We start from the raw sequence: 22,382 nt of genomic DNA, 5'->3' as shown, positions 1-22,382 counted from the left end.
GGAGACAAATCTCAGCTACTCTTTAAGCCATCCTACTGCATGAGAACACTTCAGTATTTTGTGTAGCAAGATAACGGAAAGAAGTCAGAGATTAGGCCCTAAGGTTCTCCAGTCGCAAGTGAGGGCTCGAGGAAGAGTTCACTAGAAGGATCAAGTTATCTACAATCTCAAATGTTCCTGATAGGTCTAGTAATATGAGGAATGATAAGTAATAGTGGCTGGGGCCAGGTGGTGGTACACCGGGTTAAATGCTGCTTACATTACAGAGCGCAAGGGCCTGGGGTTCAAGCTCCAGGTCCCCACCTGCAGCGGGGAAGCTTCATGAGTGTTGAAGCAGGATTACAGGTGTCTGTCTGTCTCTCTCACTCCCTATCTGCCCATTTTCTCTCAATTTCACTGTTTCTTTTTTTTTCTGTTTTTTATTTTTTATTTAAGAAAGGATAAATTAACAAGACCATCGGGTAGGAGGGGTACAGCTTCACACAATTCCCACCACCCAATCTCCATATCCCATCCCCTCCCCTGATAGCTTTCCCATTCTCTATCCCTCTGGGAGCATGGACCCAGGGTCGTTGTGGGTTGCAGAAGGTGGAAGGTCTGGCTTCTGTAATTGCTTCCCCGCTGAACATGGGCGTTGACTGGTCGGTCCATACTCCCAGTCTGCCTCTCTCTTTCCCTAGTAGGGTGGGTCTCTGGGGAAGTGGAGTTCCAGGGCACATTGGTAGGGTCTTCAGTCCAGGGAAGCCTGGCCGGCATATTGATGACATCTGGAACCTGGTGACTGAAAAGAGAGTTAACATACAAAGCCAAACCAGTTGTTGAGCAATCATGGACCCAAAGTTTGGAATAGTGAAGAGGAAGTGTTGGGGGGAGGTACTCACTGCGAACTCTAGTGTACTTCTGCTTTCAGGTATATATTTTGCAGTAGTTTATGGATATGTGTGAACATATGCTCTCTCTCACAGAACCTGGTGTATATCTAGGTTTTGGGACTTTGTTAGAAAGTGAACCGCCTGAGATGGAATTAGAGAATACTATGAAAGGAAAGGTCTCACCTGAGTAATGAAGCTGAAGGGTTGTCATTCCACATGTGAAGTCTCTGGACACAGTCTGAAGTGAAGCATGTTGAGGTGGCAATCATTGCGTTGGTTAGGTTGTGATCGGCAGATGCAATATTATTTGATATGGATTGGGAGAGGCATACGGGAAAGTGGGCCCTATCTTAAGGTTCCACGACTGGGGGAAATATAGGTTCTATAGTGGAGATGTGAGGTTCCTGCTGTCTTAGGGTTCAAAAAGACAATGAATAGTTAATGTTATCATCACATTATTTGGTAATTGGGTTAACTTTGAAAGTCCTTTTGTTAGGGTTTGCTGTATAGTACCCAGTATCTTATATAGTGGTGCTACTGGTTGTTTCTGATCTACTTGGTCTAGGTTTTGAGAGGGTCCGCATATCAAATACACAGCCTATATATTAAAAAGACTCAGTCTGTTTTAAAAACTTCGAGACATACAATTAATTTTCCCCCTCTCATATTAATTAACTCGTGATTTATATGACTACATTTTACTAGGAGTGTACATAAACACCATTCCCACCACCAAAAGACTGTGTCCCATCCCACCCACCCACTCCCACCCCCCACCCCCCACCGGCCCAGGAAGCCGCATGTCCACCCTCCCCCTCACCACAGGGTTTTTACTTTGGTGCCCTACTTTCAATTTAGTCAGAACCTGCTTTTAGTTTCCCTTTCAGATCTTCTTTCTCAGCTTCTGTTGATGAGTGGGATCATCCCATACTCATCTTTATCTTTCTGACTTAGCTCACTTAACATAATTCCTTCTAGCTCTGTCCAAGATGGGTCAGAGAAGGTGGGTTCATTGTTCTTGATAGCTGCATAGTATTCCATTGTGTATATATACCATAGCTTTCTCAGCCACTCATCTGTTGTTGGGCACCTGGGTTGCTTCCAGGTTTTAGCTATTATGAATTGTGCTGCTATGAACATAGGAGTACACATCTCTTTTTGGTTTGGTGTTATAATTTCCCTGTTTCTTATCTATCTAATAAATAAAAATACATTTTAAAATACAAATAAGTAAATTAAAGTTTTCTTTTCTCTAGTTTGTTGTCTGCATACACTACAGGAATACACTTTTGGAAGGAGGGGATGTGATTCCTTCCTTTATTCCCTTTCCCTCCCTCCCTCTCTCTGTTTTTCCTCTTTTCCTGTTTTGCTTCTTTTGTCTCTCTTTTTAATTTAAACTTTATTTCTTTATTTGATAGAACAGAGATAAATTGAGAGCTTCCCTACTGCAGGTACTGACCAGGGGCTTGATCCCCGGTCCTTGAGCATGATAACACATGCACTTAACCAGGTGCACCACCACCTCGCTTCCTTCCCATCCCCCCATCTTCCTGTCTTTCTTTACATCTACTGCCCAGAATGTAGCAGGCCCTAAATAGATTCTGTAGAATGTGTGAGTATGGGTATCATATGCTGACTATGTATGGAAACATGAGCTTGGTAGATTCATTATGGTAAATTCTCAAAGGTGGTTACATACTAGAATTCTCTGGGAAATAAAGAGAGAAAGAACATATTTTGAAAAGACTTCAATTAAGACTCAGAGCTGGGGAAATGGCCTAGTGGTTCTGCACAAGACATTCATGTAGGAGGCACTGAATGTCCCATGTTCATTCCCCTGCATTACCATAAGCCAGAGCTGAGCAGGGTCCTGGTCTCTTCCACTAGCTGTCATTCTGTGTATCTCTCATTAAGAATAAATAAGTAAATACTTTTTAAAAATACTTTACTAAAAAGTTGAGACAGTCTTGAGGAGTCAAATTAGGGTTTCACATTTTAATTCCAATTCATTTAATTAGCCTCTTGAAATTAAAAAGAATTTATTTAATATAGATGGGGTATATATATTTATAACCAGAATGTTGCCCAGCTCTAGGTTATTGAACTGAGGACTTCAGAGTGTCAGTCCTGAAAAGTCTTTTACACAACCGTTGTACTATCCCTTCTGTCCCATCTTGTGATCTTAGTGCCATGTTTGTAGTATACTGACGGTGGAAATCCCTTGTTTTCCTGATTACATCTCCTGTTGTTGATAATATTTTTTTCCATTTTAAAAAAGTTTACTTAAGTATTTATACTAGAAAGGAGAAGGGCAAGGAGAGAGAGCACAAGAGCAACACAACCTCAGCTTAAGAACCAACCCAAGGCTTTATCCACTGCACCACCTCCTGGCTGCCTCTGTCCTCCTCCAGTTGAGGCTGTAGGCTATAGGCTCAGGGGAGGGCAGATTGGACTCAGCTAGTAAGTTGCAGCACTGAGGCTGGAACTAGGTACTTGATCTTGCAGATGCACTTTCTCCACCTTGTCCTGTTGTTTCTGTATGGGCGTGCTGGCTATCAGCTCTTCTGGTTTTGAGCTTGGGCTTAATCGACTAAAGCTATTACAGCAGCAACACAAGAATGAGATCCTGTGTTACTGATCATCATTCTTTTTTGTTTGTTTATTTTTGCCAGATATAAGGGTTGCTCTTGTAAGAGTTGTGGATTAAATGATTTGAATATGTAGGAAGTTACTTTGTGCAAGGAATTCAGGCTATAGGATGTAGCATAGAGGAAGAAAATTCTGTAAACTGGCTGTATTTAGCTCTTCTGATGATTTAACCAGTTCAAATTTTATGGGAAGATGTAAAATGTATGTAATCTAGACTACTCTTCTCTACCCCTCAACAAAGAAATAAAACACCTAAAGTTATTACTCAATATCAAACACATGAGTATATTAATGAGAGCTGCAGATATTCTAGAGAGAACAAAGGAGGTAAAAAAGGAATTAAAGGTTAGAAAGCTGGACTTCTGAGAAAAGGTTAAAAGCATTGGGATTATTTAAGCTGCAGAACTGAAAGAGGGACAAGGTGATAAATAACTCTCTGTAGATAAATTGTGTGTGTTTTTAACCAGTCAATACTTAACAGGTGACTTGGATACTGAGCATTACAGACCAGATATTTTAGAAGAATAATAAATGCCTCATTGCTTCAAGGGTCTTTGAAGTCTTCACATATGGGTACCTCAGAAATTTGTGTGTAAAACTTAGAGACCAGTTTAGAGGAACTATTATTGAAGACCATTGCCAACCAAGCTGGTAGAATGAATTAGAGAGAAAGACATTTTCTAGAGGAGTTCTTGAGGACATTTAGAGAAAATAACACTGCCAAGTTAAGTTGTGTTATACAGAGTCTAAATGAATAGAAATGAAAAGATGACTACGTGGTCAAACTAGTTTGGAGGATTCCAAGTTATACAACTCAAGACTGTTCTTTAGTGCAGACTTGGAGCCTTTGAAATGCTTTCCTGGATTGTCAGTTTCCATAAGAGAACTTATTGCAGACAGATTTAATTCTCACTTTTCACAAGTGTGGGGTTGGGAGAAAAAAATTGTGAGGATGTCTTTTGAGAAGTTCTGTCATAGTTTTTAAATTTTTTTATTATTATCTTTATTTATTGCATAGAGACAGCCAGATATCAAGAGGGAAGAAGAGATACAGAGGAAGACAGAGACACCTGCAGCCCTGCTTAGCTACTCACAAAGCTTTCCCCCTGCAGGTGGGGACTGGAGGCTTGAGCCTGGGTCCTTGCAGATGCCATAGTCTTTAATAAGGTCCATTTTATAGCCTTCAGACACAATGTATTTTTTACGGAGAGTCTTTAAAAGAATATCACTTAAGTAGATGGAGGTATTCTCATGGGAAGAAATTACTTCAAAATTGATTTTAGGGCCCTGGGAGGTGGCAGAGTGGCTGAGATGCTGAGTGTGACCCCTGCCAGCACAGCTGCCACAGTGATGCTCTGCTTCTCTCTACTTCTGTCTTTCCCATAAATACATAAATACAGACATATTTTCAAAGATGAGTTTAATAAGAGGGAGAAATTGGAAGCAAATGAAATGAGTGACTCTGAAGAGGCAAGCTCATATACAAAAATTTTAAAACAGATTGAAGATTAGAGATGAACCATGAAAGACTATTCAGGGAATATATATGTTAAATTCTGAACACATAATAGTAACTTTTAAAAACTGAAAAGAATTCAAGTAAGGCCACAACTAGACCATTGTTTAAGATGGCTGGAACTATATCCTTGAATGCTAAGAGAGACCTACTTAATCCGCTTTAAAAAAAAAATTTATAAAATGGATATATCAACAAGACCATAGGATAAGAGGGGTACAATTCCACACAATTCCCACCACCAGAACTTCATATCCAATCCCCTCCCTTGATAGCTTCCCTGTTCTTTATCCCTCTGGGAGTTTGGATCCAGGATCATTATGGGGTGCAGAAAGTGGAAGGCCTGGCTTCTGTATTGCTTCCCCGCTGATCATGGGTGTTGACAGGTCGATCCATACTCCCCAGCCTTCTCTCTTTCCCTAGTGGGGCAGGGATCTGGGGAGGTGGGGCTCCAGGACACATAGTGAGGTCATCTGCCCAAGGAAGTCAGGTTAGCATTATGGTAACATCTGGCACCTGGTGGCTGAAAAAGAGTTAAGATATAAAGCAGAACAAATTGTTGACTAATCATGAACCTAAAGGCATGAATATTGCAGATGAAGATTTGGGGTCTCCATTCCAGAAAAAGCTAGTAGGTCTATTTTAGGTATATTCCAAGGAGCCCATGACTTTACTAGTTTTTGCCTGGGCCTGACATCTAATATGCAGGTGGATCCAAGTTATTGTTTGGGAAGGTGGTGTCATAGTTGGAAAAAAAGGCTAGAAAGCTAGATCAGGGAATAGAATAGTTCCCAAATTTGGGGAAAGTATATAAATATTGTTAACTGTAAACCCCATCAATTTGATCTGGAGCCCATATTCAGCACAGGGGCCTATGTAACCTCTGCATCCCTGTAGGTCTGAGTTTGCATTCTGTGGTCATGGCTAGGAACATTCCAGGTTGCACTAATTTCAGGACCCATCTTTTCAGGTCATAGGTATTATATGTTGTCCAACCTCTTTTCAGAGAATGGAACATTCTCTAACATTGTTGATTAACCCACTTTGATCCCAGTTTATTTCCTTCACCTTCCTTTCTGTCACTTCTTCCTCTCTTCCTCTCATATTTTGGTCAAGGAGAATAAATTCTGTATGTAAAGAGCAAAGGAAATATTGGCAAGATGAAATAGATATTCAGTGAAGAAGCTGCTCTAAATGAGCTTATAGGTAAGCCCAGAAAAAAATGTGTCAGGGTACTGAGAATGTGCAGGTCGGCTTATATAGGTGCTGATGAGTTTTAAAACATAGTGTCATATACTCACAGAACCAAAAGACAAAGAAGGAAGAGGAGATAAATATATTAAACCAGTGGTCTTAGCATTGACCTTGGACCCTTTTCTGGATTAGGGCATTCTGAATAGTTTTATTCAGCATCAATTAGTGATTACTGCTAGCTCATACTGAGGCATTAGGAAGAATAATGTCACACAATTATTTTTTGAGGGGGGAGGAGGAAAACTAAGGTTGTCAGACCAGGGTGATGCCACAGAAATAACATTTTGATTCCATATTTTATTAGTGATTTAATAATGATTAACAAGATTGTAAGGTAACAAGGGTGCAATTCCATACAGTTCCCACCATCAGAGTTCTGTATCCCATCCCCTCCATTGGAAGCTTCCTTATTCTTTATCCCTCTGGGAGTATGGACCAGAATTCTTTATGGGATGCAGAAGGTGGGATTTCTGGCTTCTATAATTGCTTCTCCACTGGACATGGGTTTTGGCAGGTGGATCCATACCTCCAGCCTGTTTTTGTCTTTCCCTAGTGGGACAGGGCTCTGGGAGGGGAGGTTCCAGGACACACTGATGAGGTTGTCTGCCCAGGGAAGTTAGCTGTAGGACTCAAGCAAAAGAACTAAAATAGACCTCCTAGCTTCTTCTCACACAAAGACCCATAGTTTCATCTGCTAGAGGAACCATGGGGTTCCTGAGTTAAACATTTTTTTCTGCTTTATATTTACTGCCTTTCAGCCACTCTGGTATTTGGGGTTATTGGGGATTGAACCTGAAACCTTTGGGTCCTCAGTCATGCAAGCATGATGCACCACTGTTTGTTTCACTGTCTCCCTGACCCCCCAATAACTTTTATTTTATTTGTAATTGGAGAATTTCCACATACAAAGAGAAAAATTTACAGTGGAAAATGCCCTTGGTGATTTCACAGACAAGTTTTGTGTCACCTTCTACCTTCATATATCATGTACATATGCATATATGCACACACATATATGTGATCTGAGAGAATGGATATGTTCAAGTAAACTAAGACAGTGCTTTAGTTCCCTTGCCTTTGTGTCTTTCTATGCAGGAACTTAAAGGAACCTTATTTTTCTTACCTGTTTCTTAGGGCAATGAAAGGGAATGATCTCACTAAACAGTGTTGTCGTTCCAGGAAAGCACAGGTAAAGGAACTTGTCACAGATAGAAGCAGGCACGTGGAAACATATGTCATGCATGTGCAAAAGCCACTTTTGTTTTGCTTGCTTCCCTTCTCACTGGCACTAATGTGTAGACCAGAACTTGGGAATCATTGGCTTACTGAAATTCCCTTGGTGATGAAGGGAGACCTGTTTTAGTGAACTTTTCTTGTTTATATTTTGGCTTTATTGCTCTGTGCTTTCCGAGAGAGAGAGAGAGAGAGAGAGAGAGACCACAGCACTGAAGATACCTTCTGTGCTTAGGGTGCTAAACTCAGAGCTGGAGGTCACTCATGAGAGAGTGGGAGCACTACCCAGGCGAGCTATTTTGCTGACCTACCTAGCTTTTTCTAGGTCTGCTGTAAAACAAACAGCAAGTACCTTTTGCACTCAGGCTTCATGAAGACTGCACTTTATAACCACTCGGATTCATACTGTATTCATAACACAGGAGCAAGAGAGGCGAAATAAAGCCATACATTCTATTTATTTATTTTTTTAACATTCACTTAAAAGTGCCAAGCCTCCTAGCCATGCATGCCCTACTGGCAAAAGTCAGTCATATATCGAGCTCATGTCCATGGAGTTGAGAAATGTCCTTACAGAGCAGAGCGAGCGCTTCCACACTACGATCATCATCTCTGGCATTATGCTATTCCACTGCAGAATACTGTGCCCCAGTATGGTTCTGTAGCCCCCATGTCCACTTGGTCGATTCCAAATTATATTCCTCCATGAGGATAATTTAAGGAACCATCCGTTCCACCCCGGTTCCATGGCTGCCAGTTCTTAGCAACATCGCCCCGCCAGATATTCGTCGGGATGCGGCATCATCTAAGTTCATTTCCCACGTCTACGCTTGACCGGACCTGCCAATATACGCGGATATCTTCGCCCACCCTGTTCAACGCTGACATCTCGTCACCCAATCTGGTCCCCTACGCCTACAACTGAACTTTTCTGTTCCAGTCTCTTGGAAACAGAGCTGGCAGTCAGCTGAGGTAAAGAACAAACATCTCATCACAGACCCCTGCAAGCGTCAACCCGGCTTTGACCTAGCACATTATGATTGGGCCCTCCTCAATCGCTATCGAACAGGCCATGGCCGGTGCGCCGCTATGTTCCATCGCTGGGGAGCCAGAGACGACCCGAACTGCCCCTGTGGCTTCAGACAGACTATGACCCACATAGTCAATGACTGCCACCTCTCCAGATTCAAAGGAGGTCTCGAAACTTTACATCAGGCTCAACCTGATGCTGTTGACTGGCTACAGAAGAAGGGCAAACGCTAGAAGAAGAAGAAACAGAGCAGAGAAGTTCATATGGATCAAGAGAACCAAGAGATTTGTAACAACACACAGTGTGAAGGTTTATTTTGGAGATTCTTGGGCCAGGGAGTTAGCTGCATGAAAGCAGAATTTATGTCTCATGAATAATTCTGTAGCAAATCTAGGCTCTAGATGGAGAATGGGAAGAGAAACTCCTCAGGATATGCTGTTTATTTCTATGACTCTCCTACACAACTTTCTATGTCCTAGTGACAGTATCTGAGAACAGCTAGCCACACTGGTTATTATCATAGTAGTCGTTCAAGTCCTACATGTCTTTTTCACTTTTCATAGATTTTTTTTTTTGCACTAACTGACAATTTTTGTGGTAGATTTTCATCATTCATACTTGAAAAAATGATCAGTAAAAGGCACAAAATATTAACATCCACATGATTGAATCTCCGAATCCTCATATTAGCAGGAAGGCAGTCAGTCAAATGTAAAGGGACATTTCAAAATGATAGAATTGTTATCAGGATTACCTAGAGTGAGAAGGTCATAGGAAGGCATCAGCCACAAGTATGTGTGAGGAGCCTTTCTGATAGTGATAGGAGTGTTCTGTGTCCTGATCTAGGCATAGAAGATCTTATGGACCTAAAACAAGGGTCTTTTGTTGTATTTAAATTATAGCTCAATAAAACTGGAGCAAGTTTTTTAGAAAATATGCTGCTCAGATAAATGAGAATGAATTTATTTTTAGAAGGTTGAAAGGAGGAGGTGGAGGAGAAGAAGGGAAAAAAAAGACCCAATCAATAATTATTTCCATAAATATTTGAATTGTGTGTTTTAGGAAGAACTGGAAACAGCCAGAAAATTTCTCTATTATGAAATGGGCTATAAATCTCGATCAGAGCAGTTAACTGACCGCTCGGAAATCAGTCTGCTGCCTTCAGACATTGACAGGTACTTCTAACATGTTTCCAACTCTTCTTTCTCCTTCACACCTAATCTCTTTTCTTTCTTCCTTTTTTAATCATTTGATGATGTGTTCCAGGTACAAAAAGAGATTCCATAAATTTGATGCAGACCAAAAAGGCTTCATCACCATTGTTGATGTTCAGCGCGTACTAGAGGTCAGAATTTGGAGTCAGTATTCAGATCTTCACTTTTCATGGTTGATGAGTGAATGCTGGTTTAAAACTTGTAAGATGTCAGAGACATAGTTTCATACTGGTTCACTGTCTTCCATTGCAGAGGAATTTTAAAAAACTTAGTACTCTTGTCATGTAGTACCTTTTATAAGTGATACTCCATTGTAATTTTTGAAATATTGGTAACATTAATGAATTGCTATGCATAGTTATTAGTTAAAACTTGTTCCATGGTCTTAAAACTTGTTCCATGGTCTTTCTTTTATTTAGAGTATCAATGTCCAAATGGATGAAAATACACTACACGAAATTCTGAATGAAGTAGATTTAAATAAAAATGGACAGGTTGAACTCAATGAGTTTTTGCAGGTAAGTCATTGTGAAATGAGACAAGATGTTTACTTGCCATCTGTTGGTTGTCAGTGATAATTCACTACTGATGTTTAAAGTCACAAAAAGGAGGATGCTTGGGCCTGGTAGTGGCATACCTGGTTAACCGCACATTACTATGCAAAAGGACCCAGGCTCGAGCCCCTATCCCCACCTGCAGGAAGGAAACTGCACAAGTGGTGAAGCTGGGCTGCATATGTCTCTGTGTCTCTCTCCCTCTCCGTCTCCCCTTTCTTCATGATTTCTGTCTGTTTCTATCCAATACATGAAATTAATAAAAAATATATTAAAAGAAAGAAAGCTTGAAGTCAACCATGGTGGATGTGTCTGTCCTTGATTAGGGTTCTGTGTGATGCATGTTTATTTTCCTTCTTTTTATAAAACACTTTATGCATGTTGGGCAATCTAGACTAAATTCAAGTTCCTTATGTCTAGACAAAGGGCTGAACAAGAAGTGTTCTGCTTCTGTCATATATTTCTAAAGTAATATGCCATGGAATATTATCTTCTTCAAGAGGCAACACAGTATTTATAAAGTGGAAAGTAATTTTTTTAATTTATTTTTTATTTAAGAAAGGATAAATTAACAAATCCATAGGGTAAGAGGGATACAACTTCACACAATTCCCACCACCCATTCTCCATATCCCATCCCCTCCCCTGATGGCTTTCCCATTCTCTATCCCTCTGGGAGCATGGACCCAGGGTTGTTGTGGGTTGCAGAAGGTAGAAGGTCTGGCTTCTGTAATTGCTTCCCCACTGAACATGGACGTTGATTGGTCGGTCCATACTCCCAGTCTGCCTCTCTCTTTCCCTAGTAGGGTGGGTCTCTGGGGAAGCAGAGCTCCAGGACACATTGGTGGGGTCTTCAGTCCAGGGAAGCCTGGCCGGCATCCTGATGGCATCTGGCACCTGGTGGCTGAAAAGAGAGTTAACATACAAAGCGAAACAAATTGTTGAGCAATCATGGACTCAAAGGTTGGAATAGTGGAGAGGAAGTGTTGGGGGGTACTCACTGCAAACTCTAGTGTACTTCTGTAGGTGGGAAACTGTTTTACCAATGTTTTCCTCTAAGTATTTGATTGTTTCTGGTCTAACATACAGGTCTTTGATCCATTTGGAGTTGATTTTTGTTTCTGGTGAGATAAAGTGGTTCAATTTCATTCTTCTGCATGTTACAACCCAGTTTTCGCAGCACCATTTATTGAAGAGAACCTCCTTCTTCCATTTAATCCTTTGAGCCCCCTCTTCAAAGATTAGATGTCCATAGGTGTGGGGATTTATTTCTGGGCTTTCAATTCTGTTCCACTGGTCTGTGTGCCTATTTTTGTTCCAGTACCATGCTGTTTTGATGATGATGGCTTTATAATATAGTATGAGATCTGGGAGTGTGATGCCTCCATTTCTGTTTCTTTTCCTCAAGACGGTTTTGGCATTTCTAGGTGTTTTCAGGTTCCAGATAAATGATTGTAGTGTTTGTTATATTCTCTTAAAGAAGCTTGGTGGAACTTTGATGGGTATTGCATTAAATTTGTATATGGCTCTGGGGAGAATATTCATTTTGATGATATTTATTCTTCCAATCCATGAGCATGGGATATCTTTCCATTTCTTGGTATCAGTTTCTATATCCTTAAGTAGCGACTCATAGTTTTCAGTATATAGGTCTTTCACTTCTTTGGTCAACTTTATTCCTAGGTATTTGATTGATTTTGCTGAAACAGTAAATGGGAGTGACTTCTGGATTTCTTCTTCAGATTTAGTGTTTGCATAAAGAAATGCCACTGATTTTTGCACATTGATTTTATAGCCTGATACCTTGCTATATTGCCTAATAACTTCCAGTAGTTTTCTGCTGGATTCTTTAGGTTTCTCTATGTATACTATCATATCATCTGCAAATAGTGAGAGCATGACCTCTTCCCTTCCAATCTGTATTCCTTTGATTTGGAAAGTAATTTTTTTATGGAGGAAGTTTTTAAAGATAATGGTTGTATTCATTTGAAAGTCATATTCCCTGTAGGTTGTGCCTATTCTTTTTTATTTATTTATTTTTAATATTTTATTTATTCCCTTTTGTTGCCCTTGTTGTTTTATTGTTGTCATTGTTGGATAGGAGAGAGGAGAGGGAGAGAAAGATAGACACTTGCAGACCTGCTTCACCACTTGTGAAGCAACTCCCCTGCAGGTGGGGAGCCAGGGCTCGAACCAGGGACCCTTCTGCCAGTCCTTGTGCTTTGCACCACCTGCCCTTAACCCGCTGCGCTACAGCCCGATTCCCTGTGCCTATTCTTATAAAGGACTAGGGGGCAAGAGGGAGCCCATCTGGATTCTAGGGTCAGGCTGACTTTACTCAAGCTTTCTCTGTCACCTAAACTTGGGCTTCATTTTTTTATGTTAGTTATGAAGGAAATAAATTTTGTTCCTTAAACTTCAATCTGCACATCATTGCTTTAAAAAAATAAATAAAAAGAAGTTAAGAAAAAGAAAGAATCCACAGCAGCATGCATGCCTTGTAACTGTCTACAGGACCCTGGTCCTGTGAGGAATACATTGGCTTCCAAGCAGGTAGGGCTTTTTCTGCAGTACTTTCTGGGCAGGTATTCCAAATGAACGCTAGGTCCTACATGCACCATGGCAATGAAGAATTCTGAACATAAAATAAATTAATGCTGGGGATTTTGGTCAGTGTCAGCCCTTTCTTCACTGTGTCAAGTTAAACAAACAAGATCAAGGCAAAGGAAATGGTAATTGTCTCTGGAGATGAGCTGCAGATAAGAGCATTGTTGAATCTAAATGCTGAAAATTTTTACAGATTGTGTCCAGCATTTCAAAAACGTAATGCTCAGTGCTTTAGCTTGCTGTTTAACTAAAGGGACATTTTAAATTTGAGTTTAAAATTTAGACATTGGAAACCACTTCCCATATTTTTGGTCTAGTACTCTTCTTAATATTTTATCTCTGAATTCACAAAGTTTAGCTACAAAGAAATAGCTTGTGTTCTTTTCATGTGTGTTGTGAATAAACAGCAGCATTTAAGGTTGAAGGCTGGGGTTTTAGAAACAGTAAGAACCTAATTTTATGGATATGCTGTGTGCTTTGGGTTTTACATAGCTTTCTTGAGTGCAACAGTGGTAAATTCAGGGAAAATAATTTAAATTGTTTGAGTGTTTTTTTCTTTTCTCTTCTCTTCTTTTCTTTTCATTTCTTTCTTTCTTTTTACTAATTGAAAATTTCTAAATAAAAAGACTTTGTAGTATATATGATAGTATAACCTTTAACTTTAATAAAATGTCTATTATTCTCAATGAAATATGCTCAAATGCTATTTTTCTCTTACAATATGGTTTCAAGGCATATGTAAAGAAAACTGAGTTTTTACTGCTTGATACATCACATAGTATTTGTAGCTAAAGCGGAAAAAAATCCCTCTGTGCTGAATTTGTTAGATCTGGCAAACTCTGATGGAAGCAGAGATAGAACAATAAATAGTATTTTTTCTGTTCTTTGATATCAGTGTTAAGAAATGCCAGATGTAAAGTGTATTTTCAGGGTTTTAAAAAATGAAAATATCTTCCTTTTCTGACAATGAAGACCTTATATTACTGCATTCAGCACAATTTTAACTACTGTTTTTCAACGATTTTCATAGCAGAGTCCCTTTAGATACTGCATGGCTACTGATTTTATTTTTAGGTTTAGGCACTAATGACACTTCTGCATGTAGGAGTCCATCTCTAATAAGCAGTAGCTTGTGAAACAGCATTTAATAAGGTCATGAAATTCTGATCCAGGCCTTTGGCATCCGCCTCTGATTTTTACTCTGAGCCAGTGCTAAGAAATGTTTCTCTTAGTCTGAAAACTATAACCCTGAAAGTCTCTAGAATTCTTTTATATTTATATGCATTTGTTCCTCTGTATATATTTCAGACAAAAAGCTAAATCAATTGTTTTTAAAAATAAATGTAAAAGAAAAGCAAATAGTTAAAATCCTGTCAGTTTGAAAAGCAAAGAGAAAAAAGAAAAAAGACATATTCATAACTGCCAAGTGTCTTCTAGATTAAAAGCCTTTGCCTGATGACTACATGCAATTTCAAGACTTAATTCTGATTTTATCCATTGGATAAAAATGAATTAGCTAAAATCTATGCTTTGGAGGGCTTTTAATTCTTAAGGTAGACCTTTGGGTCCATTTTCAAGGCTTTAACTGTAAATTACTTTTAAAAGTCTTTAAGGAATTTGGATTTAGGGGACTTGAAGTTGTGAAGTACAGTAACACTTTAAAAAAAGTAGTTAAATATATGTCATGGTTTGTTTTATTCAATCCCCGAGGTTCTTTCTGTAATGTTTTTTAATAGAACTAGATGTCCAATATTGAAATTGCTTTAAAAAAAAAAAAGAGTGCCTTGGGCATAGGAAATGGTACCAAGTGTGATAATTGAGTTAAACAGGAAGCAGCCAGGATCATAGAGATGTGGTTCCTGGCAGCAGTGACCCATATGTGCTGCTTCCTACTTGCTCAGAAACGCTTCTTGTGTAAATTGTAAGCCAGCTAAACTTTTTAATGGGGCCCTTAATTCCTCTATCTGCTGGAAAGGTAACCATTGAAAGGACATCGGGGGAGGAACTAGCCTATATTCTGACTCTGTGGCCTGTCTTCCCTCTCTCTCAGCTGATGAGTGCTGTCCAGAAAGGAAGGGTATCTGGAAGCCGGCTTGCTATTCTAATGAAGACGGCAGAAGAGAACCTTGATACCAGAGTTCCCATCCCGGTGGACCGCAGTTGTGGAGGCTTGTGAGTCTCAACAGTAAATCCACAATCAGCAGACATAGGAACCGATCATCATGTAGCGACCAGAGATGATTTAACACCTCTCCAAAATAGTGGTTATGGATGGTTTTTTTTCTTTCTCTTTTTCCTTCCCTTCCCTTCCCTTCCCTTCCCTTCCCTTCCCTTCCCTTCCCTTCCCTTCCCTTCCCTTCCCTTCCCTTCCCTTCCCTTCCCTTCCCTTCCCTTCCCTTCCCTTCCCTTCCCTTCCCTTCCCTTCCCTTCCCTTCCCTTCCCTTCCCTTCCCTTCCCTTCCCTTCCCTTCCCTTCCCTTCCCTTCCCTTCCCTTCCCTTCCCTTCCCTTCCCTTCCCTTCCCTTCCCTTCCCTTCCCTTCCCTTCCCTTCCCTTCCCTTCCCTTCCCTTCCCTTCCCTTCCCTTCCCTTCCCTTCCCTTCCCTTCCCTTCCCTTCCCTTCCCTTCCCTTCCCTTCCCTTCCCTTCCTTCCTTCCTTCCTTCCTTCCTTTCTTTTTTCCTCCTTCCTTCCCTCTTTCTTCTTTCTTTCTCTCTTCTCCTTCATCTTATTGTTTTTTTTAAACACCGGGAAACATTCCAGAGCTTTAGGATGTTGACATATATGCTTTGATTGTATTTGTCATCCAATCTAGATTCCAAAAAGTGGATTTCATCTTTTTTCTTATTTTTTTAAAGCACACTGATTTAACGTTTTGCGTATATTTCATGACCTATTAGACTGAACATTCTCTTTTGTTTTTGATTTATTCTAAATCAGTTTGGGGGCAGAAATTAGGGAGTAGGGCAAGGGAAATTTTGTGGCATAAACAGAGCTTGAGATATTGAGTCTGTTGATTCTATCTGTTCTTAAAAGAAATTGAGCTGGCAGTGACCTACTGAAAGTACTTCTGGAAGTTTCTTTGTCCAGAAAATGGTATGTCTTTCTTATCTAAATATATGACACAATTTCATATTTAGAGTGTAACTGGCAAAACTGGAGACGAGAGGAAAAGTTTAGATCTGGTTCTAGGAGTAGTAAGCCTCAAAGAGAAATACTGAAGGCTTCCAGAATCACAGGTATAAGATAAGGATAGCAGTGACATTTGCTGGAACTACAGTGATAGCTTCATCTCTGCAATTCACTTTTTTTTACCCAGTTACTGCTGATTTTTCTTTGGCTATTATAGTTGCCAGGAAGATCCTTCCTACTTTTAAAAACTAGCCTTGATGTGGCAAGTTAAATGTAATGGAATAAAACTAAAATTTCAGATCTCTGCAGTAATAATAAATGTAGAGATTAAAAACATATGCTTAGATATCCATGTGTCAGAACATGGGTTTCAGTCCCTAAATCCTAAATGTTGGAGCAAGTGATATTGTCAGAAGTTGTCTGTTTTGTTTAGTTTATTGTTCTTTCTTGGTGGGATATTTATAGACACAGTGATACAAGAATACACATACTTAAGTCTAGTTTGCCCCCCCAAAATAATAACAACAAAGCACCAACAAAAGGACAAAACATTGCAATACTCTAGTTACTTGGTCGCTTTACACCTTTGCCTGCATGTACTAAAGGAAAACATTCTTGTTCAGTCAAAATGGAAACAAACAAAAAACTGTAACCCAAGTGCACACATAGGGCAACCCCTCCCAAATCAGTCAGCACTGAATTTGACAAAGAACACACTGAGTTTGGAAAGCCAGTGGGGTTTGCCTTTGCAATCCTTCGGTGGCATTTTAACTAATGGTCTAAATATTTATTCCTTGTGTCTCCTGTTATAAAGTTAATGGCCTACTTTTGTGTTTTTGAGATCAGGTTGTGTGCAAGTAATAGGAAACGGAACTCTTTTTAATGGCAAGTTTTTATTGAGCAGACTTAAAGTCTTAATTTTTCCTACTGGAACACAAAACGCATTTGTGCTGCTATTTCTATTTATGTCAACATTATAGAATTGCTCTGTGGCTCAGCTAAGCTGAGTAAGAGCCTATATGTGGTAATAGAGACACTGGAGGTCCACTAATTTATGCTCTCCACCCTCAGCTCAGAAACACTTCTGTAGGGAAGGGTGGCATCTAACCTCTTACCTAACTTGCGCTTCTCAGTGAAGTTTAGACTTGACACTTTTTTTTTTTTTTACACTAGAGCCCTGCTCACCTTTCTAACTGATGGTGTTGTGGGGGATTGAACCTGGGACTTTGGAGCCTCAGGCATGAGAGACTTTTTGCATAACCATGATGCTACTACCCCCCACCACAACTTAACCACTGAAAGGGAAACATAAACAGGCTAAGTGATGCGCCCGAGTGTCACTGTGAATTTCTTCTTTCAAGAAGTGAATTTTTTACACTATTTTTTTTTTTTAATAAATGGAAGCATGTGGCTTAGGAATTGAATGTTTTCCTATCAAGCTAGTGAATTTCATTCTTTAGAATCCAATGACAATAGATCTGTAAAAGACCTCAGACAGTATCCCACAGAATCATACATTTGTGCTCCCTCTCTCCACCCCCCCACCTCTCTTTCTAGTTAGATCAAGATAAAGATGACTTGCATCCTCCCTGTGCCCATTACAGTAGGGATGGGGTTTCTAGCCTGGCTGTGCTGGGCAGAGCTGAGCTTGTAAGGCAGGCCTGACTTGTGCATGCCTTGCTATGAATGAAGTTCCTTTAAGGACAAAAAGCAGTACACTTCTCTTCTTTTGAGCTTCTGTGCTTCTGCGTACAATCTGCTAATTCTAAACACACGCTCCTTCACCAATCCCAGAGACTTGTGTTGGAAATGATCTGTTCCAAGTTTTTACTGTGAATAAAACACCACCTCCCTCACCACACACACACATTTTTCTGTAAGTTCTTAATTAAAACTATGCCTTTTTTTAAAAAAAAATACCTGTTTTCAGAAAAGGAATAGAGGGCGAGTCTGTCGAAACATATTCCAAGCACAAAAGAACCTTTTTTTTAAAAAAAAAAAAAACCCTTTTTGTTTTTGACTTTATCTTTTTAATTTATTTTTATTTTATTTTATTATTTTATCAGAGTAGTTACTTACCTCTGACTTCTAGTGGATTGAACTTGAGATGTCTGAGTTTCAGGCATAATAGACTTTTTGCTTAACCATTACAATATCTTTTTAGCCCAGACCTTTTTTTGTTTGTTTGTTTTTAAATCAGTGTGATATTGAATGATTCTCTTGTGGTTCTTTGGAGGGGTGTGTGCACAGAGATTTTGTATCATCAGGTGATTTAATTCAAGAGCCTGTAAGGAATTCAGGTGAAGGGGCCTTTCTCTGTCTACAGTGGAGAGCTGGGTAGCCCCCTGAACAGTCACTGCAGTTGTGAGGGCAGAGATAATGCTGTGAAATCAAGGCTACCTGCCTTGTCTTCATCGTTCTGTCTGCAATATTCTTGTCTTTGACTTAGCTGGAATTATTTTCGGGGTGAAATGCATGCTTCCTATTCTGTTCTTTGCCTTTTTTTTTTCCAACATATGTAGCTGACTTTTTTGTACAACAAAAATTTCATTCTGACTTTTAATAAACTTGCTCTAAGGATGAACATGAAACTTATTCCTTCTTTTTTTATGTATTTGAAAAGATTTTTGTTTTTGGTCTATGAATGTAATAATGATATTGAAGTCATGATGCTGTAGCTTGCACTGTTTTGCATTATGTCAACTCTTTTAACAAGTAAAAAGTCTGGTGTTTTTACAGAATACCAAGGATAAGCCCAGTACTGGGCTGAATAGACACAGTGCATGTTTTCATATGTGGCACTTTTATGTATTGTGTGGAGCTGTTATTCTAGATTGGACTGTTAAATGCTGTGTTGGAAAGCTGGATTGTCATTTTTATAACTTGGTGTTTCATCACCATTATTTATTACTTTTGATATACAGAATGAGCTGCATGCATTTATAGAGTGATAGAGGATTATTTAATGTGCCTTGTTTTTAACTGAGTAACAACTGAAAGCATGAATCAATAAAACTGATTAAAGTCGACCATTTGTTGGCATTTCCATGTTACTTGTAATCAGACATAACTGTGAATACTGTTGAAGTTTTAAAAAGTTTAAAACATTTTCAGAGACTACCTTTTAATGTCATTGATGTATGAATTCTTTCAGCATGGGATTTTATAGTTCTACCTTAAAAAGTGAATCACTGGGGGCCAGGCAGTAGTGCAGAGGGTTAAGCGCACGTGGCGCAAAGTGCAAGGACCGGTGGAAGGATCCTGGTTCAAGCCCCCGGCTTCCCACCTGCAGGGAATATGCTTCACAGGTGGTGAAGCAAGTCTGCAGGTGTCTATCTTTCTCTCCCCCTCTTTGTCTTCCCCATCTCTCTCGATTTCTGTCTATCCAACAACAACGACAACAATAATAGTAACAACACTGAAAACAACAAGGGCAACAAAAGGTAAAAAATGGCCTCCAGGAGCAGTGGATTCATAGTGCAGGCACCAAGCCCCAGCAATAACCCTGGAGGCAAAAAAAAAAAAAAGTGAATCTCTGCTTAACCAGATGTAATTTTATGAGAATGCCAGAATTATATGTATTAATTTGTTGCTGTAGCCTTTAGGACACAACTTGTGTATTTGTGTAATCCTATTCTAAAATTATATTCATCCTGTTATAACTCTGTTGAATTCTTTTCTCCTTTCCTTTTTGTTTTTTTTGGTTAGTCAGAACCTCTCAGCCGGAGCATTTCCAGGCACACTGATTAATTTTATCATAACTAAAATCAATAGAAATGAATGGGAAAGATTACATAATCCATTTTGATCATCTTACGTGTCAGGCTAGTGCGGGGTTGCCAAGTGTTGATGAATGCTCTGACAGAAAAAACGCTATATATCTTCATCGTCAGTGAATCAGTACAGCTGTTATCAGTTCTAGCACAAATCTTACGCCATCCATGCTGTTTTCTAAGGTTTAATTCATACATGTATACAGAGCATGTGCCCCACTTGTGGCTTAGATGTGCTGCCTCTTAGTTTTGGGCTCTGAAGTTTCATTGTAATTGTAGATAACACCTCAAAATTCATTGTTCCCAGACTTGTAACAGTGAACTGACTTGTCACTGCTTGGAGGGGCAGAGGGGAAATATATATATTCAAAACATTTTAATTGATTTAGCTTATCAAATTTTTGTAGTACTTTAACATCTCTCAGCATACATGCTCCCAGTTTTTGAAATGTATAAAATTTATAGTATTCTAAGTAGAAGTAACTACTAACATCAGCACTTCGTAATCTTTATCAAAACTGCATTAATACCTGAGCTAGATTTCACCTGGTAACATTGGACTTGAAACAACAGAAGGTTTCAACTGATATCACACCCTTCTGATGAGAGGATTTCTGGACAGGAGAGGGAGTTGATTAGTCTCTTATGCCCAACTTTATATCTTAGGCTATTCAACAGTCTCACTTGTGAAACCAGGACTGATGTTTTGAGTCATGATGACACTAAGAATAGCCCTGCGGGTCTCATGCTAAGAATTAGAATATTGCCTTAAACACGCCCTTCTTTGCAAAATCAACCAGTCAGAAAATCATTAAATACCTTTGTATATTGTTACTATTTGACTGCAGCAAAACACTGATGTTGCAAAACTATCCACAGTCATTCATTCTCTACATGTGGGGTGATTTTGCCTTTCTTAGAAAACCCTTCCATCAGTCCTCATGAGAGTATCCTCAGGAGAGATGCTTGGAACTTGAAGGTCAAGTTACATATCTTATAATCATGGACAATCTATATTATGTATGAGAATTGATCTTAGGGCACCCACCTTGAGTATCAGAACATAGTCCAACTGGTTCCACTAATTTCTAGACTATTCCAGCTCACTGTTTTGAGTCTTGAGCAAAGCATTTCCACTTTCGTTTACTGGGTACGCTACTCTTGGAGAGTCCAGGTTCATGTCCTTTTGCTGGCTGCTGCCAACATTCTGTAAGAAGTGGGAACCATATTTTTTCTTTTGTCTCTGGCGCTTGTGAAAAATAGTTTTGATTCAGGGGATTCTGGAATTGGAGGTTGCACTTTTTTTTTCAATTTTTCTTTTTTTTTTTTTTTAGTTCTTTTTTTTTTCTATATTGGAGGATTAATGTTTTATAGTTGTTTTTTTATTTTTGTTTATTTATTTATTTTTTTACCAGAGCACTGCTCAGCACTGGCTTATGGTTGTATAGAGGATCGAACCTGGGACTTTGGAGCCTTAGGCATGGGAGTCTGTTGGCATAAATAGTATGCTATCTATCCCTGCCCAATACAGTAGTTTTGTACATGCATAATATTCCTCAGTTTTCCACACAACAATACAACCCCCACTAGGTCCTTCTCTGCCGTCATACTCCAGGAAATGAACCCTCCCCCACACCAGTCTTTTGCTTTGGTACAATACACCAACTCCATACAAGTTCTGCTTAGTGATTTTTCTTGTGATCTTGTTTTCAACTTCTGCCTGTGAGTAAGATCATCCCATATTCATTGTTCTGTCTCTAACTTATCTCACTTCACATGATTTCTTCAAGCTCCATCCAAGATGGGCTGAGAACAGTGAAATCACCATTTTTTAGTAGCTGAGTAATATATATACCACAGCTTGCTCAGCCACTCATCTGTTGTTGGACACATGGGTTGCTTTCAGGTTTTGGCTATTACAAATTGTGCTGCTATGAACATAGGTATACACAGATATTTTTGAATGGGTGTGTTTGGTTCCTTAGGATATATTCCCAGGAGAGGAATTTCAGGGTCATGGGGTAGGTCCACTTCTAGCCTTCTGAGAGTTCTCCAGACTGCTCTCCACAGGGATTAGATCTATTGGCATTCCCACCAGCAGTGTAGGAAGGTTCCTTTATCCCCACAATGGAGGTTGCTTTTTTTTTTTCTTATTTATTTTCTCTTTTGTTGCTCTTGTTTTTTATTGTTGTTGTAGTTATTGTTGTTATTGATGTGTCTTTGTTAGATAGGACAGAGAGAAATGGAGCGAGATGGGGAAGACAGGGGGAGAGAAAGACACCTGCATACCTACTTTCACCGCCTGTGAAGTGACCCCCTTGCAGGTGGAGAACTGGGGGCTCCAACTAGGATTATTATGCCGGTCCTTGCACTTTGTGGCATGTGCACTTAACCCTATGCTTTTTTATAGTCACAAGATTTCTTTGTTTACTATAAAACATCATTGTTCCTGATTTTTTTTTTATTTAATTTTATTTTATTTATTCCTTTTTGTTGCCCTTGTTGTTTTATTGTTGTAGTTATTATTATTGTTGTCGTCGTTGTTGGATAGGA

At 39.4% G+C, this 22,382-nt stretch overlaps 1 protein-coding gene across 5 annotated transcripts in view; it reads left to right on the top strand.

Moving 5' to 3' along the window:
- GPD2 (glycerol-3-phosphate dehydrogenase 2) overlaps window positions 1–15,239 on the top strand; it is a 156,288-nt gene extending 141,049 nt beyond the window's left edge. For all 5 annotated transcript variants that reach the window (XM_060177915.1, XM_060177916.1, XM_007524302.3 and 2 more), the window contains 4 exons: window positions 9,617–9,729; window positions 9,821–9,899; window positions 10,188–10,286; window positions 14,980–15,239. In XM_060177915.1, the coding sequence (XP_060033898.1) occupies window positions 9,617–9,729; window positions 9,821–9,899; window positions 10,188–10,286; window positions 14,980–15,105 (417 nt within the window). In that variant the 3' untranslated portion in view covers window positions 15,106–15,239. The remainder of the gene's footprint in view (window positions 1–9,616; window positions 9,730–9,820; window positions 9,900–10,187; window positions 10,287–14,979) is intronic.
- The last annotated feature ends 7,143 nt before the right edge of the window (window positions 15,240–22,382 follow it).

This window comes from Erinaceus europaeus, chromosome 18 (assembly GCF_950295315.1).
Source record: "Erinaceus europaeus chromosome 18, mEriEur2.1, whole genome shotgun sequence".
In the NCBI taxonomy this organism is placed as follows: domain Eukaryota; kingdom Metazoa; phylum Chordata; class Mammalia; order Eulipotyphla; family Erinaceidae; genus Erinaceus; species Erinaceus europaeus.
The sequence above is the reverse complement of the archived record's forward strand: the minus strand, read 5'-3'. Positions and strand labels throughout refer to the sequence as shown.